Below are 17,115 nucleotides of genomic sequence, written 5' to 3' on the forward strand. Positions count from 1 at the left end.
CTGAGACTCCCCTGGTGAAGGGCTGGCTAGCTTTGGAGCCGGGCCCAGTGCCCTGTTTTCTGTGGTCCTGATCTCACACTGTGGGGTGAATGGTGCTGGCAGTCGTCTCTGCCTCCACGTTAAACCACAGCTCTTCACTTCGGTGTGCAGTGAGATTCCAGAGTTTCTGAAACATAAGCCCTGAAACCTGGGTCTCTTCCCCTATCTCAGCCTCCCAAGGTAAAGCTAAACATGGCTTCCTGCTTTTGAGGGCTACACATCTGATTTTGTTCCATTTCAGATGGCCAACGTGAAGATGATGTTGCTGTGTCTTTCACTGGTGGTTCTGGGAGCCCTCTGTTTGTATTTGAGCATGTACACTCTGATTCCTTTTAAAGAAGGGCCGTTTGTTTTCAAGAGAAGGCAGGAGAACTTCCTTCAGCTCCCAGATGTGGACTGTGGGCAGAATCCTCCCTTCCTTGTCCTCCTGGTGACTTCATCCCAGGAACAGACATTGGCTCGCACGGTCATCCGGAACACGTGGGGACAAGAAAAGATTGTGAAAGGAAAACGAATAAAGACGCTCTTCCTCTTGGGAACCACCACCAGTAAGGCCACATCGAAAGCGGTGGCCCACGAAGGCCGGCAATATCGAGATATCATCCAGAAGGACTTTCTGGATGTTTATTTCAATTTAACTCTGAAGACCATGATGGGTATAGAGTGGATCCACCGCTTCTGTCCTCAGGCAGCTTTTGTGATGAAAACAGACTCTGACATGTTTATCAACATCTACTATTTGACTGAGCTGCTTCTGAAGAAAAACAGAACAACTCGGTTTTTTACTGGCTTCTTAAAAATGCACGACTACCCGATTAGGATGAAGCAGAGTAAGTGGTTTGTCAGTAAATACGAGTATCCGTGGGACAGGTACCCACCTTTTTGCTCGGGCACCGCCTACGTGTTTTCTGGCGATGTTGCACGTCAGGTGTATGAAGTTTCTGAGACTGTTCCGTTCCTTAAACTGGAAGATGTCTTTGTGGGGCTCTGCCTCGCAAAACTGAAGATCAAACCGGAGGAGCTCCACTCTGAGCAGACCTTTTTCCCAGGTGGGTTAAGCTTTTCCACATGCCGTTTTAGGAAGATCGTGGCCTCCCATTTTGTCAAGCCTAAGGATATGCTGATCTATTGGCATGCTCTGGAAAGTTCCCTGGGAGAAGAGTGTCCAGCTGTCTGAGGGGAGCCCAGCGGCACATCTGGACACACTCCACGACCCATGCGTGATAGTTTTTGAAAGATCGTCGGATGGCACCGCTGGGGATCATCAGTGGGGAGGGAGAGAGTGAGGAAGGAAGAGGGAGAAGATGGAGAGTGATGTCCTGTGGCATTCCAAATCTAAACTAGGACGTAAGCTTCATTGGAAGCGCTGGATGATTCCCACTTGATGCCTGAGCAATAATAGATACCATCTCTTGAGGACACTGTGGCACTGAGTGCTCAATGGATGCCTTCCTTTTCCCATTTCAGAGATCCGTCTCCATCTGAAGGGGTGAGTGTGACCATCCCTATTTTATGCAGGAGGAAACGCAGCTTAGAGAGGTGCGGGAACTCATCCCAAGGCTCACAGCCAACAGACGTGGGAGCAGGGATGAAGATGGAGCATTCTCAGAATCCAGTCGGCAGCCCCCGACTTGGTCCACCCCTCCATGTTGCCTCCCCTGGGGGAGAGCTGTGGTGAAGAGGCTCTGAGGGAAGTCGTGCTGCTGGCATCCTTCAGACCCTTTGGAGAGACCCCTCCTCCTCAACACCCAATCCTTGGGGTTTTTTAGTGCTAAGACTGGGGTGAACAGATGCGCCCCCAGCTGCCTTCATTCACTGGGATGGATCTGGCTGGACACGGAGTCCCTGGTAGCAGCTAGGCACTCACCTCATCACCAAGCAGCTCCCAGAAGATACCCCTGCAGCTCAGCCCCTGAGAAACGCCAGCTCCAGACAGAAATCGGTTTTTATAGATGTGGCTCAGAAATCATTGCAAAGCCTGGCCCGTTGTACCGACTTCTTGGCCACGCTGACCTCCCCAAGAGCGTGGCATCTCCTCCGAGACGTCTGTGGCACCCCCAGATGCCCTTGGTCTGCACTTTAGGTCTCCAAGTTCAAACTGAAGGGCAGTTGGGCACAAGGCTCTGTCTGTGAAGGATTCTGGGAGCTTTTCTGGGAATTCAGTTGGATTTAAGTCAAGACGCTCTCAAGGACCTCCTTGGATGCTGAGCACTGAAGTGAGCCCTGGTCAGGGCGGGGGGCGGCCACCTCGCAAGCCTCACCCAAGCTCATCTTCTTTGAACTTCTCAGATGGCCGAGGAACAACCAAGTTTTGTGGTGTGGAGTGTGACCTTCAGTTTTCTTCTCCCTGGAGGTTTGTATGAGCCTGTTCTGCAGGGCCGTCTGCAAACGAGGCCCTTCTTTGCAAGTGTCTTGGCCCATCCAGCCACTGTTGTGTCACATGCAAAGTCCCCTTGCTCCTGACTGCAGGAATGGTTGGTTCTTATTTTTTGCTTTATCAGACCTGACTTTACCAGCACTGAAAGCAAAGGCCTCTTGTGGCTGCGTGACTTACAAATGTCAGACTAAGCTCTTACTTGAACTCAGGAAGCGCTATTTGTTGCAAATGGTTGCGGCAATGTTAAAATGCACAATGAGCCCTGGCATCCTGTTTTGCACAGCATCTCTCGTACCTGGATCGAGCTGCTTCTTTGCAGACATGTTTTCTTATCCTGGCCACTCTGAACATGCTGGGTCACATTCAGAAAGCCTCCTTCTCAGGTGGGAAAATTGGGGACTGAGCTTGGTTTTTGAAGGCCAGATTTTTCCAGAGTCACATCCCTCCGTCCCATAGGGTGGGCTGCCCCTGATTCTGAAGGTAATGGTGGGTTTTGAGAGTGAAGGAGTTTGTCTGGCAGTAAGGCTGCCTTGTCTGGTGTGAGTGTCTTTGTGGCCGCCGGGCTGTGTGGGTGAGGTGTGGTACTCAGGACCCGGCCTTCTCAGCATTGGTGACAGCCCTCCGCCACAGGGGCCCATGACACAGGCGTGGCTCCACCTACAGCTTCTGCTGTTCTTAAAGGGTTTTCTGCAAAACATTTTTTACCACTCTATTTCTTTATGTCATGAAGACTTTTTTTCCTCTGGGGAAAAATTGTTTTGTGACTCTAGAACTTGCAGCGACCTTAGAGCTCATGCAGTCCTGCCTTTACGTAGCATGAAAAGAAAGCTCAGAGAGACCCAGAGGCTTCCCCAGGCCTCCAGCTTGACTGTCGTGGAAGGCAGAGTCCAGCTCAGATTGTGTCCCATCACGCCACCTTGCCTGTGGGTGAGAGTGAGAAACTCTGCGAAAGCGTGAATTGGGAGGCAAAGCGATGCTTTTCCAAGAATGTCCAACATTAGTTTCCGAATGGGACCAGAGAGGAGCCAGGCTGGTGGGACAGTGGCTTCCCTCGCAGGCATCTGGAGAGCAATGATTTTGATAGCAAATGCTCTTTGCCGGGTACTGAGATAAGGGCTTTATTATCTCCTTAAATGCTCACAACGACTCTGTGGGGCAGGTTACCAGCAATATCTCTGATTTACAGATGAGGAAACTGAGGCAGCCAGGGAGGGTGAACAGCCAGCTCAAGGTGACATAACTGACAATTAGCAGAAATAGGATGTGCACCCAGGCTGTTGGGGCCCCCGTGCGTGTTGGGGACAGTCAGCCCTGCATCCTCCCGGGCTGTCAGCTGCCCCTCTCCCAGTGTTCAGGGAGATGCAGAAGCTCATTGCATCAGCTGCTCAGGCTGTATTTCTGGGCACTTCTTCAGCCTCCAACCACCACCCGTGTCCACCCTCCAGCTTCTGAACCCCGGTATCCTGCCCTCCACTGGGACTGGAGAAGAGAACGATGGGGACTCTTGTGGCCTCAGCCCCTCCACTTCTGGAGTTGATTCCTAGTTCTTCTTACCTCTTTGAGAGCAAGACTCCTGCATGGGGCCTCGCTCTCCATGTCCATTTCCCCATCTCTGCCGATTGCCCCATCGGCACGTGTCACACGAGCTTATTCTCATTTCCCATCTTTTGAAACCATCAACCGCCTTCCCTTGACACTCCTTTTCCCTCCAGCTGTCTCCTTGTTTCTATTCCCTCTGCAGTTCAACCCCACAAGGGAGTTTTATGTATTTAAATTCCTCTCCTATTTCTGAAATCCCTTCTGATCAGACTTTGGTCCCCCCCGCCCCACCCCACTCCACAGATGGTTCTTATTGAAGTCACTGATGATGACCCACATTGCTGGGTCTATGGTCAGTTCTCGGTCCTCACCTGGCCCACTTCCCTGCCGAGCGCTTGTCACCGGCTTGCGGATGCTTGGCGCTCCTGGTCCTCCTCCTTCTTGCTGCTCCTCCTTTGCCATCTCCTTTGCTTGTTCCGTGTCTTCGCTCTGACTTCTCGTGCTGGGGCACCCAGGGCTCAGCCTCAGCCCCTCTATTCCCAGTTTTACTCAGTGGTCTGGTGGTCTCATCCAGCCTCATGGTGTTAAATATCCTCCATCATGTTGACCACGCCCTGTTTATCTCCAGCCCAGAACACTGTCTTGCGCTTGTCTCGTGTATTCCACCACCTCCTTGACTTCACATAATGAGCAAATGCAAAACTGAACTTGTGACAAACCCCTCCCCCGGCTCCGAATCCACTGCACTTGCAGGCTTCACTACCTCAGGTCAGGGTCATGCCATCCTTCCTGTGGCTCAAGCCAAATGCCTCAGAGCCATCCTTGACTGCTTTGTCTCAGCTGGTGCCTCAGGAGAGACTGTTGGCTCTACCTTCCGGTTCTGTCTGGAAGCCAGCCACTTCCCCCGACCTCCACAGCTGCCACCTTGTTCAAGCCCCCATCCCCTCTCACCTGTTTTCCTGTGGTGGCCTTCTACCTGGTCTCTCGGCTTCCGTCATTGCATCCCTTTGGTCTGTTCCTAACACAGCATCCAGAGTGCTCCTTTGAAAATACGGATCAAAGCATCTCACTTCTCTGCTCAGAACCCTCCAGTGGCTTCCTATCTCCGAGTAAGAGCCACATCTTTAATATCATGAGCTGCCTCTGTTCTTCCTAACCTCATCCCTTCACGTGTTCCCCTCCCTCACTCTGGCCTCCCTCGACAGCAATACTACTATTCCAGCCTCACCCGCCTCCTTGCTCTTCCTGGACCATCCCAGGCATGCTCCACCTCCCCAGGGCCTTTGCACTGGCTGTTCCCTCTACCACAATTGCTCTTTTCTCAGATACTCTCACGGCCCACTCCTGGCCTCCATCAAGTCTTTGGTTAGATATTGCCTTCTTACTGAGGTATACCCTACCACCCTATATGAAATTGCAACTTGTGCCACCCCCCGTCCCCTTACCTTGTTACATTTTTCTATTGCACATGTCAATTTCTAACAAAGTATATAATATCTATTTATTATAAATATCTTTTTTGTTTATTGTTTACATTTCATCCCACTTGAACAAAAGCTTTGTGGAGGAATGGATCTTTGTTTTCTTCACCGATGTGCCTCAAATTCTTAGCACAGCTCCTGGAACATAGTGGATCTCAATAGATATTTGTTGAGTGGAACTGAAAGGACCTTTATGGAAGGTGGTTCTAGAGGGGAATAGGTGAATCTAGACTGAAAGGTGAGGGGCTCCTAAAACATAGCCAACACTATGGTTCCAAATGAATCAGTAAATGGGAAAATGGGTGTGTTTTTACTGAAAACCCAGAAATGTTACCCAGCAGTGCTTCCTGACCTCAGGCCCCCTTCTGCTGTAATGGGAAACCTCACACGCTGAGAAGGAGATGAGGTCCTGTAATGCCTCCATGTGCCCGTCCTCCAGCCTCCACATGGCTGGTATCGTCGCATCTACCACCTCCTTCTGTTTTGCTGATTAGAGAAATATACCTCTTCTCCTCAACTGCGTCCAACTTTTGGTCCCAGGAGACTAACAACAGCAAACCAAGTTGTCAGGAAGTATGTGTGGGATCATTAAAGTGACTTCAGTCCAATTGTCTTCTGGATGAAATAACCACATGCTCATTCATCCGTGGATGGTAAAGACCACACAATGCCGATAGTCGAGTTTATTTTTCAAGATCAGAACTACGAAGCAGTCTCAGCTCTCTTGAGCTGTGTAGGTGAGCTGTGTCGGTGAATTCTGGACTTAGGGGACCTGGTCGGCCCACGTGTGGGGAATGTGGATGGTCCACGAGTTACCCAGGAAGGGCGTCACCTTATGAGGCTGTTCTGACCCCACTGAAGGGATTTGGTTGCAAAAATAGGTCTTGGTTTAGGAGGCAGTTTCCTTGATAAGCAAGCCTGTTGTATAGATTTCAAGGACTATATTTAATAATGGAAGACTATAGTTTAATTAAATGTGTTCTAGTGGAGCTAAGAATCTATCTGTCTATCTACCTACCTACCTACCTACCTATCTATCTATCTATCCATTTACCTATCTACCTACCTACCTACCTATCTATCTATCTATCTACCTACCTATCTAGCTACCTATCTATCTATCTATCTATCTATCTACCTATCTATCTACCTACCTATCTAGCTACCTATCTGTCTATCTATCTGTCTATCTATCTATCTACCTACCTACCTATCTATCTATCTATCCATTTACCTATCTACCTACCTATCTACCTACCTACCTATCTACCTACCTATCTATCTATCTATCTGTCTATCTATCTATCTATCTATCTATCTATCTATCTATCTGTCTATGTATGTATACTGGACTCTGGAATAAACCATTATAATATGACAGCAAATAGAAATTGCAGAACTTTTTAATTTTGCAATCTGCAATGCTTACCTTGTATTTAATTACTGAAAATTGTCCCCTTGCTGTCCAGTCTCAAAGACGTACGATGAGTCCCATCAGTGATTTGGGTGGCAGTCCTACCAGCACAGCTTCCTTCCGTAGTCTGCGCTAATCAAATTATCCTAACCGTTCTTTTTCATGCAGCACAGTCGTTTCACTTTTTCTTAGAAACCTTTACCTACCCTGTAGTGTCTTCCACATATTATATTTCTTAAAAGCATCTATTTTACTTCCTGTTATGCTCTGGGGTTAACCCCCTTCTCCAACAGGATCACCTTGACCCACATTGTTCTAGACTTTGTTAATTCAGCAAGTATGAAAATCTGAACAGGTTAAAAAAAAAAAGTGGAGCTGGAAAGTGTCATATAGATTATCTGTGGTTTAAAAAACAGCCTCCTTTTTCAAGTGAGAAAACCAAGGCTTAGGAAAATAGAGTGACTTCGCCAAGTCCTTCAATTAGCGGCATCTCCGGGATTGGAAACCAGCATCAGAAAGCTCCTGTCAGTCATTCGGTCCTTCATTTTATTCATTCATCTGGCATATTTGCTCAGGGCTTTTCACAGGACGTCAGGAATGAGGGTCAAGCTGAGGTTCGCGGCTGCGGTTTTGTGCACAGAGCTTTAGCTGGGTAAACACAGTGCTAAGAAGGTGATCCGGGCATCTGTTCTCTTGACAGCTGAAAAAAGAAGCCTTTGTTCAGTGCCTTGTCTGTGGACAGACGTTGTAAACCATTTCCAGTCTGCCGTCTCCTGGAGTCCTCACAGCAGCCCTTCGAGCTAGCTATTCTTATTATAATTCACCCCCTGGTTTTGAGCTGAGGAAACTGAGGTTCACGGGGACTCAGTGACTTGTCCCGGGCTCAGATGTGGCTGAGACCCAGCTCCTTGGCCTTCAGTGGCTCGCTCTTCACCATGGCATTGTTGGGGAGTCCTCCTACGGATGGCCAAGGCATCCTGAGTCTTCCACTCAGAGGGAAGATCATGCCTGGCCTCACCCAAAGAGCCTTCCATCTTGTCCCTTTTCCTACTTGCTGTCACTTCAAGTGTTGACATGCGTCTCTATCTGCTCCTTCCTAGTCCTATTTGACCTTCTGGGACTTGGCCCCTTCTCATCTGTGGCGTTCCCAAGAATCTCCTGTGTAGCTAGGTCCTCCGACCTTTCCTGTCCCAGCCAGCCCTGTCTTGAGGTTACTCGAGTCTTCATCTCACGGCTCAAACAAGTGTCTGGCTTCAGAACATGAACCCCTCCAGTCGAGTCCAACCCACCTTCCACCTCTCTCTACCTAAAGCTCTTGCAAAACAAGCCAACTCTCACAAGAGTGTGGATTCAGCACTCCAGACATGTGGCTTCTGTCAGATTGTGTGTGTGTGTGTGTGTGTGTGTGTGTGTGTGTGATCCGAGGCTCTAAATAAGGGCACCATGCTCAGTGGCAGCTGGTTTGTGTCTGTTATCTGCCTTCCCCAAGAGTCAGCCAAGGGCAGTAAGAAGAGTGGGGCGATGTTTGCTTATGTGGGATGTGAGAAAACAGGTGCCCTCGATGTTCTCCTCAGCCGTCAGGGGGACAGTGTGGAGCTTGAGAGCTCTCGATTATTTTCACCTTTGCACAATCAGTTACACACTAATATAAGACAAGTATGTGCCGCGTGCCACCCCGTGTCTTGGAAACACCAACTGCAGGAATGGTTCGCAGTCATGCTGTTCAGAAATCTTCCTGAACTCCAACTTTCAGGCAGAATATTCAGAAAGCGGGAAATAGAGTGAAAGAGGTGGAGCAGCCTATTGAGTATGGGTGTATTTCTTACAAGCAAGAAGTGTGCACGTACTAGTACTTAGAGCCGTCTGCTCCCCTGAGCCTGGATACACAGCTGAGAGGAAAAAGGCCAGGCCTTGGTGACTCTCGCCGGCTCCCCACGCCAAGATTCTATGGCTCTGTGAGAGATTAAATAATTAACTAGTCTGATTTAACATAGCAGCTGCTGTGCCTCCTCGTTTTAAAATAGATGAGATGATGTTTACCTTTTCTCCATATCTTCCATTTGAAAGTATTTGTTTTCTCATGATATTTTTTTTTTTAAGAATGAATTTTCCGCACTTGTCATATCAGGACTAGCATTTTAGCAATTTCCCAGGAGATTCTCCTGGCATGGTGCCTGATGGAGAGGAGAGCCTCGATAATTATCTCTTGGGTTTTAAGGCGATTGCACACAGGAGTTATTCAGGCAGAATGGCGGAGTAGAGCACAGGATTAAGAGAATTGTAAGGTCCCTTTGAACAGCAATTCCTGAAGCCTCTTATAGATTGTTATTGCCACTTATTTTTATTTCTGTTTGGTTCTACATGATTCAAAAATCTGTATGTGAACATCAGGAAACTTTATCATGAGGGGAGATGTATTTGAAATAAACTCTCAATTATGTCTCTGGGATATGAAATATATTTACATTCTCTGTTTTGAATCTGTGGAAGGATTTCTAGCTTGTGGCCACTGGGAACTTAGAAGCATGAGTCCTGCTTTTCAAGTGTGACGACAGGACAGGACCCGTGGCTCTCAAATTGGCCCTGAAACTGAGCCGTGAAGCTGCCCGCCCCCAGTGTGGGGGGCAAAGAGCCAGGAAGGGCTGGGTGAGCACACGAGATGGGGAAGCAAGAAGGCATCCCGGTGCCTGCCAATTGGAGTAGTGACAAACAAAAAAATTAGCTTCTAATTCATTTTAAAAAACAATTCCTTCCTTATCAGACATAATCAACCCTAGATATCAGTGGAAAAATTAATTCCCTAGCCACATCTAGTTTTTGATGTTGCATTGTTTTGCGTTGTCTGTTGGTTCTGATACCTCTGTTCTTTGGTTTAAGAAATGAGTGCCAGGTGCACCCAGAGTTTAGATGGCCAGGGTGGCACTTACACAGCCTGGCCCCAAGCTCCTGCCCACACATGGTCCTGGGAAGTCAGTGCAAGATCAGCTGTCTCAACGGTCCAGTCCTTTAGTCCCCAAACAAAGAGATAAACCAAAGAAGAGACCCTTAGTTGAATTCTGCTTTGGAAAATATCACATGGGAGAGAATTGATTTATTTTACACCTGGTCAAATAAGACATCAAGAGAAATCCAGCATGACTGGAAATTACTTAATGCCTTTATATTTAAAATATTTGAAAATGTTGTTTACCTGTATCTTGAGAGAATCTACTAGACTCTTAAGCCATTGTATTTTGGGAGTGGGCATAGGTATTTATTTATGATTTATTAATAGTGGTATTCGTCTTGAATAAAAATTAAATTATTAAAATAGCATAGTGCACTTCATTTGGTTGGTTCGAAGGTGTAGATAGATGTGATAAACTTGTCCTCTTCTTGAAATGTCAGCAATGGAAGGCCTAAACTGGACAATCTTTTTTTTATTCCACGTTGATGTTTTCTATATTTATTTTGTGTTCGGGAAACTATTTTTAAATTCAGCTCTGATTTTATATGTTTAGAAAACTATGTTGAACAACCTCGCCGTGCTTATCTTTGTAAGAGATGGGCATTTCTTGTTTCCCTTGGATTTTGGAAGCCAAACAACAGGGCCCTAACTCGTGGACGACCTGTAGGGCACTGTCTGGGTGAGTGTGAGGGTGTGGTGGCCTGTCGGGAATTTTAATCCCAGGGCATTATGAGACAGGCATCCTTTGGAATTTTCTTTCTCTCAGGTATATTTATATTTCTTAAAAGCTATCATTTAAGTTTCGGAAATCAAGCCTTGTGAATTGATACGATTGTACCTTTTGAATCTACACGGTAACTTATCTTTGATGTGTCGATGGGATCCTTGACCTTTTAAAGTGTCGTTAAACGGAAATAAAATGATTGAAATAGACGTGTTTTTCTTCGCCTTTAGTGTGTGTTTGCGACCGTTCCTGTGGTGCTGCAGACCTGGACATCCTTGTCCGCCCATGCTCTTTGCAGGCTGCATCCCTAGCCTGTCCCAGAAACAAAACTGAAGTTGGAGGGGACCCGGTGGGGGGGGCAGGGCTGTGTGTTGGGGAGTGTGGGATGCCTGGAGATGGGCAGAGAAGGGAGCATCTTCAAAGGATGCTTGACCAGCTCTTTTCTATCCTCCAGCCGGGCTTTCCCTGCCCTCCAGTGACAGTGTGGGGCTGTCTGTGGTCCCCTCAAAGGCCTGTCCTGCCCCACGTGCCATTCCTGCTTCCCCTCCCAGACACCACTCCACCATTCCCTCTCCCCCTCATCTGCAGCTCCAGTCGCTCCCTCCCTTCTAGAACATTCCCACAGCACACAAACCTGCTGTCACTTCCCACGCAGAGACAACTTTCTAGACCTCCCTCCTTTTCCAGCACTGCCCCCTTTCTCTTTTTTTCCTTAATCCTAAAACCTCTCTAAAGAACCGTCTTCCTGCTGCCGCCCATCCTCCGCTCCCACTGTCTCCTCACCTCACCACTGCACTGGAGTAGTTCTGGTGGAGGCACGCGTGCTCTCCATCAGGCTGGCAGTCATGTCTTGCTGGAGCCCTTAGTGCCATCTGACACTGCTGAACCCAGTCTCCTCCCTCAGGCTCCCCTCCCCTGGCTTCCAGGACACCCCACATGGCTGTGTTTCCTCTCTCCCCACTCCTGGTTTCCTTTGCTGGTTCCACCTCCTCTTCCCAGATTTCCCAACCAGCATTTTGGAGCGCTCTGAGGTTTGGACCTCAGACCTCTTCTCTTCCTCTCCGCTGACACTTGCTCTAAGTCAAATGACCTGTGTCCATGTGCATTAGTCTGTCCAGGCTGCTGTAACAAAATGCCACAGCCCGAGGGACTTAAATAACAGACATTTATTTGCTCTCAGTTCTGGAGGCTGGAGGTTCAAGATCAAGGTGTCGACAGGGTTGGTTCCTTCTGAGGTTTCTCTCCTTGGCGTGTAGATAGCTGTCTTCTCCCTGTATCCTTGCATGGTCGCTCCTCTGTGTGTGTCTGTATCCTGATCTCTTCTCATGAGGACACCAGTCATATCAGTCATATTGGATTAAGGCCCACCCACATGACCTCGTTTTGCCTTAAAGACTCTGTCTCGAAACACAGTCACATTCTGAGGACATCACATAGGAATTTGGGGGGATGCGGTCCAGCTCCGAATAGTCCCCTCCACTTTCCTCCTCTGTTTTTCCTTATATCACTCATCTCCTCTAGATCCCATCTTATACGTTTACGTCTACTGCCTCTCTCCTCCACAGACTTGGTGTTTTAAGCAGTGCCTCCCACACAGGAATACATTTTTCCGAACCAAATGAATGAGCCTGTGATTTGCGGGAATTGAGCCGAAGCGTGCCTGATGTTATGAGCAGGAGGGTGGGCCGGTGATTGTAATGGTCAAGACTAAAAGGTAGTGGGACCACTGGGTGGAGGCTCCAATCAGGAGAGGGTGTGAGGCACCAACCTCCTGCAGCCAGTGACTTAGAGTGAATGTGGAGCCCTGGGTTCCGAATGTGCTCCCCTGGGTGATGTGACACGCACTTAGCAAGTCGGCTTGAATTCCTCTCCCTGCCTCAGCCTGAGGGCACATGGCTGTCTCAAAGACAAGTTGAGACCACCCACCCCTCTTTCATGAGACCAGATGGGAAGGAAAGGATCATCAAAGACCTTGTGGGAATATGGTCTATCTGATTTGGGCCCCTGGAATTTTGGGGGACTGACATAGTGTCATCAGATTTTCAGTTTTTCTGACAAGGCCATTAAAAATGTCTCTTGTCTTACCACTTTGCATTTACCCACCCTGGATATGGCAATCTCTATTCAGATATTACTAGTTAATAAAGATGTAACGTAGATCTTCATATAAATGCAAATTTGAAAAAAATCGCTTGAGTTAGTGTGTTTTTAATGGTAAGTAAAAGAAACTGACCTCAATTAGCCTTAACTGAAGGGACAATTGGTTGGCTCACCTGGCTGGCCAGGCTCCCAGGGACCCCACAGGATCAAAGGGTGAGCTGGGTTATAAATGGAGAGGGCCCCAGGACTCCCTGGCAGTCAGTCTCACCCCTGCTTTTGTTTGCAGATAATCTCATTGTGTCCTACTGAATCAAGTCCTCTCTCAGTGATGGAGGCCGTGGGCCCTGGGGCTGTGAAAGAAGAGGGCCTCTGTACCAGCTTCTATGGTTCAGTCCCTATGAAGCTCTCTGATTGGTCTGCTTCTGTCACAGGCTCATGCCTTACATCAGTTCATGTTGCCGATGGAGGAGCTGAGCTTGGCCATGCCTGAGTCATGGCCCATTCTTGTGGCTCTGTGGCCTTGAGGGGTTAAAGAGGGAGACTGATACACTCTCATCAGAACCACATGGATTAGAGAGGGGGATACTTTGTCCTAAGGAAAGAATGCTACCTAGACCAAGTCATAGAGGCCAACCACAGAGACTGTTAGGCAAAGCTCTGAAATAAAAAGGAATAAAGCTGTACTGGTAAAACGAAAGACAGCAGTGTGTGTATGTCTTTGGGAGAAGATTCTCTCTTGTGCATACCTCTTAAAACATACTTCTCAAGTAGCTGTCTACTTTTACTGCTCGTGAGTCCACTAATCCCAAATAGCTTAGATGGTCAGCTAATAATACTCATTTACTGTGTGTTAGTAATTGATTTATGTACATTATTTCCTTTAATTTCCATTTGGATATCTACTAGAATTATCCCCACTTTACAACAGACAAAGGGACCTGCATTAGATTATTAGGAAGCCAAAGGAGAAATCAGCAGTGACATCAACAAGTCCCTTCTCATTGGCCTGAAGATTTTCTCTCTACGCGTAGAGGAGTGACTGAGCAAAGGAACATCCTACCCTTGTGATGAAATCCGTATTCAGGTGTACTATCCTGTGAAGAGAACTCTAAGGTAGGTAAGAAGAGAATCACTTAGGTGGGAAAACCATGCCTATGACTATCTTCAGAATTCTAGGTGATTCCAGTTTGTACGTTCAGACGTTAAGGCCAATGTCTATGATCCATGACAAAACATTCTTCTCACCAGTCACCTGCAACCAGGAATGTTGTATGAAAAAGGCCACTCCCAACGTTTTGATGACAGATGCCTCTGCTTATTCTCTCATTGTCTGAAAAGGCTTATGGCCCTGAAGTCTTTGGGGATAATGTCCTTTGTCAGTAGAGATGGAAATTGGCACTCAACAATTAGATTCCTGTTTGGTGATGAGGATCTGGCTGCACCTAAATTAAGATAATATTTTATTAGTGCCTTGGCAGCAATGCTTTCAGTAATGTTTGCTCATCTCAGGGAAGAAGCCAAGAATGTCAGACAAGAGAGGGACCTTGGACGTCAGCAGGTCCAACTTTCTTATTTTGGAGATGAAGAAACTGAGTTAGATCTGACTTGCCAACAAAAGACACCAGAAACAAAGCCTTTTTACTCATTTCTCTATAATTTTAGCTGAATTTGGATTTTGAACGCTACATTAAATCATAGCACTTACGATACGTAAAAAAAAAAAAGCTTTATTATTTGCCGATTCAACAATATGTAAGCAAAACCCCCAAATTTAAAACCATCCTTCCCAGAGGCTCAGAAAGTTTAAATAATTTGCCTAAGCCTGTCTCAGTCAGCTTAGGCTGATGTAACAACAACAACAAAAATCATAGACTGGATGGCATAAATGACACAAATTTATTTCTCACAGATCTGGAGGCTGGGTCCAAGATCAAGGTGCCAGCAGATTTGGTTCCTGGTGAGACCTGGTTCCTGGTTATGCCTTTACCTGGTAGAGAGAGAGCCCATCTCTGTGGTCTCTCTTCTTATAAGGGCACTAGTCCCTTCATGAGGGCTCCATACTCATGACCTCGTCTAAACCTAATTATCTCCCAAAGGGCTCACCTCTTAATACCGTCACATTGAGAATTAGAGGCTTCAACAGAAGAAATTGGGGGGAGGGGGACATGAACGTTCAGTGCATAGCAAAGTCATACAGCTGGAAGTTGACCCTGGAGTCCTAACTCCAACTTCACTGCAGTAAAGCCTGGAATTCAAATTAGAACTGAAGGTACACATCTTCTAAGGAGGCAAGGTGTAATTGTATGCTTAGATTTCCAACAGTTTACTGACTGATGATTGCTAATATTCATTCATCAAGTTTTTGTTGAATGCTTATTGTGTGCCAGAGTTCCTGCCCTCTGGAACTTATTTTCTATTAAAGAAAATGGTTTGTAGGCAGGCACTCACAGTGCAGGGTGAAAAGGGCTTGGATAAATTTCATGCTGGGTGCAATGAGTGCATGCAAAAGAGATACCTAACATATTCTTCAGGGACCAGGAGAGCTCTCCAGAGAAAGTGAAATCTAATCTACCTGAACCCTGTGTAAGACCTATCCACATGGGAAGAGCAAGAGGGCTGCAGGGAGAGAAAGTAGTGTGTGGAGAGGCTGGATGTGAGCAGAAGCATGATGAGTTGGGGAAGGAAACATTGGTCAATACAGCAGAGTCCAAAGGGATAAGACTTGCAATGGATGGAAGGTTTGTGTCTCTCCCAAATTAGCATATTGAAGCCCTCATCCCCAATGTGATGGCATTAGGAGGCGGAGCCTTTTGAGAGGTTGTAAGGTCGTGAGAGTGGCGCCCTCATGAATGGAACTAATGCCCTTATGAGAAGAGATACAAGATAGAGGCTCTCTCTCTGCCATGTAAAGACACAGCAAGAAAGCCAAGAAGGCGTCCGTCTCAAAACGAGGAAGAGAGGTCTCATCAGGAATTGAATTGGCCAGCACCTTGATCTTGGACTTCCAGCCTCCAGAGCTGTGAGAAATAGATTTTTGTCATTTAAACCACCCAGTCTATTGTATTTATTATGGCAGCTGTTGCTGACCAAGGCAAGACCAGATAATTTGGAGTCAGATGATGAATGGCTTTACGAGATGTGGTAAGCCAGAATTCTAAAACGGTCCCCCAAGATTTCCTGCCCTGATCCCCAGGATGGTGAATATGAGGAGACTTCACGGCCCTCTTTATGTTACATTTCATGGCAAAACGGATTTTGTAGATGTAATTAGGTTACTTATCCGTTGTCTTTGAGTTAACGAACAGGGAGTTTATCTGGGTGAGTCCAGCCTAATCCCAGGAGCCCTGTAAAAGCAGAGAGTTTTTTCTGGCTGGTGGAAGGAAGAAGTTAGAGTGATGCCAGGGTTAAGAATGATGCAACATGTTGCTGGCTGAAAGAAGGAGGGGGCTGTGTGTCAGGAAATGTGTGCGTCTCTAGCAGACAGCCAGCATGGAAGTGGGGCTTCAATCCTACAGCTTCAAGGAACCAAGTCTGCCAACAACCTGCATGAACTCGGAAGTGAGTTCTTCCCCAAAGCTTTCAGATAACGGCCCAGCTCGGCTGACACTTTGTGACTGTGTGAGGGCCTTAGCAGCACATTCAGTCTTTCAGCCTGCAGAATCATGGGACAAATAGTATTGGTGATTTGTTACACAGCAATAAGAAACTAATATTCAAACCAAGTTAGAAAAAATTGGACTTCATCTGAGGAAGATGAAGATCTCTTTTAGCAGCCCAAATATATCTAGCAGGAACTTCAGGAGAACTGAGAGAGAATGGAGGAGAGTCGATGTTCAAAAACGATTGTTAATGTTCTCAGAGATAGAAGAAGAAACAAAAGAAGGAGATTATTGAAAAATAAACAGTTAGAGAACCAAACAGACCTCTTGGAAATTAACAATATGAGAACAGAAGAGGAAAACTCTCAATGGGAGTCAGAAGATAAATTTGAGGAGATCTCCTAGTCAGCGGAGCAAAAGGATAAAGATGGAATAGGAAAGAAAAGATCATAAAATTAGAAGACAGTTCACATCCTAAACTAGAAGGTCCAGAAACAAATGAAAATGGGGGAAATGGAAGGGGAGATACCAGTGAAGAAATTCTTCAAGAACATTCCCAAGAATTGAAGGACATAAATTCCCAAATTTTATGGGTCCATCAAGTGCTAAGCACACTGGATGACAATAGAGCCGCACCAACCAATGGGGCATTTTGAAACACCTGTGCCAAAGAGTAGATCCTAAAAGCTTTGCAGAGAAGAAATAACAGGTTTTAGAATTGCTTTGGATTTCTCAACATCAGTATCAGTATCTAGGAAGGAAGTTTTCTCTCAGGGATTATGGTTTCCAACCTAGACTTTTTTACTTAGCTAAGCTATCCATTAAGTGTAGAAGTAGAATAAAGACGTTTTTGAACATATAAAGGTGAAATAAAGGCATTTTCTGTCAAAAATGG

The 17,115-nt window shown here is 46.7% G+C and overlaps 2 protein-coding genes across 3 annotated transcripts in view; both read left to right on the plus strand.

Annotated features, from left to right (window-relative positions):
• Positions 1-10,730, plus strand: part of B3GALT5 (beta-1,3-galactosyltransferase 5) — a 43,995-nt gene extending 33,265 nt beyond the window's left edge. Inside the window, exon 4 of the mRNA XM_070597544.1 lies at positions 281-10,730. Coding sequence (XP_070453645.1) covers positions 281-1,216 — 936 coding nt within the window. The 3' untranslated portion in view covers positions 1,217-10,730. The remainder of the gene's footprint in view (positions 1-280) is intronic.
• The window catches only part of IGSF5 (immunoglobulin superfamily member 5), a 119,109-nt gene continuing 104,248 nt past the window's right edge, over positions 2,255-17,115 (plus strand). For both annotated transcript variants that reach the window (XM_070597537.1, XM_070597540.1), the window contains exon 1: positions 2,255-2,392. The gene's annotated coding sequence lies outside the window, so the exon portion shown is untranslated. The remainder of the gene's footprint in view (positions 2,393-17,115) is intronic.

Source organism: Equus przewalskii, chromosome 27 (genome assembly GCF_037783145.1).
Source record: "Equus przewalskii isolate Varuska chromosome 27, EquPr2, whole genome shotgun sequence".
In the NCBI taxonomy this organism is placed as follows: domain Eukaryota; kingdom Metazoa; phylum Chordata; class Mammalia; order Perissodactyla; family Equidae; genus Equus; species Equus przewalskii.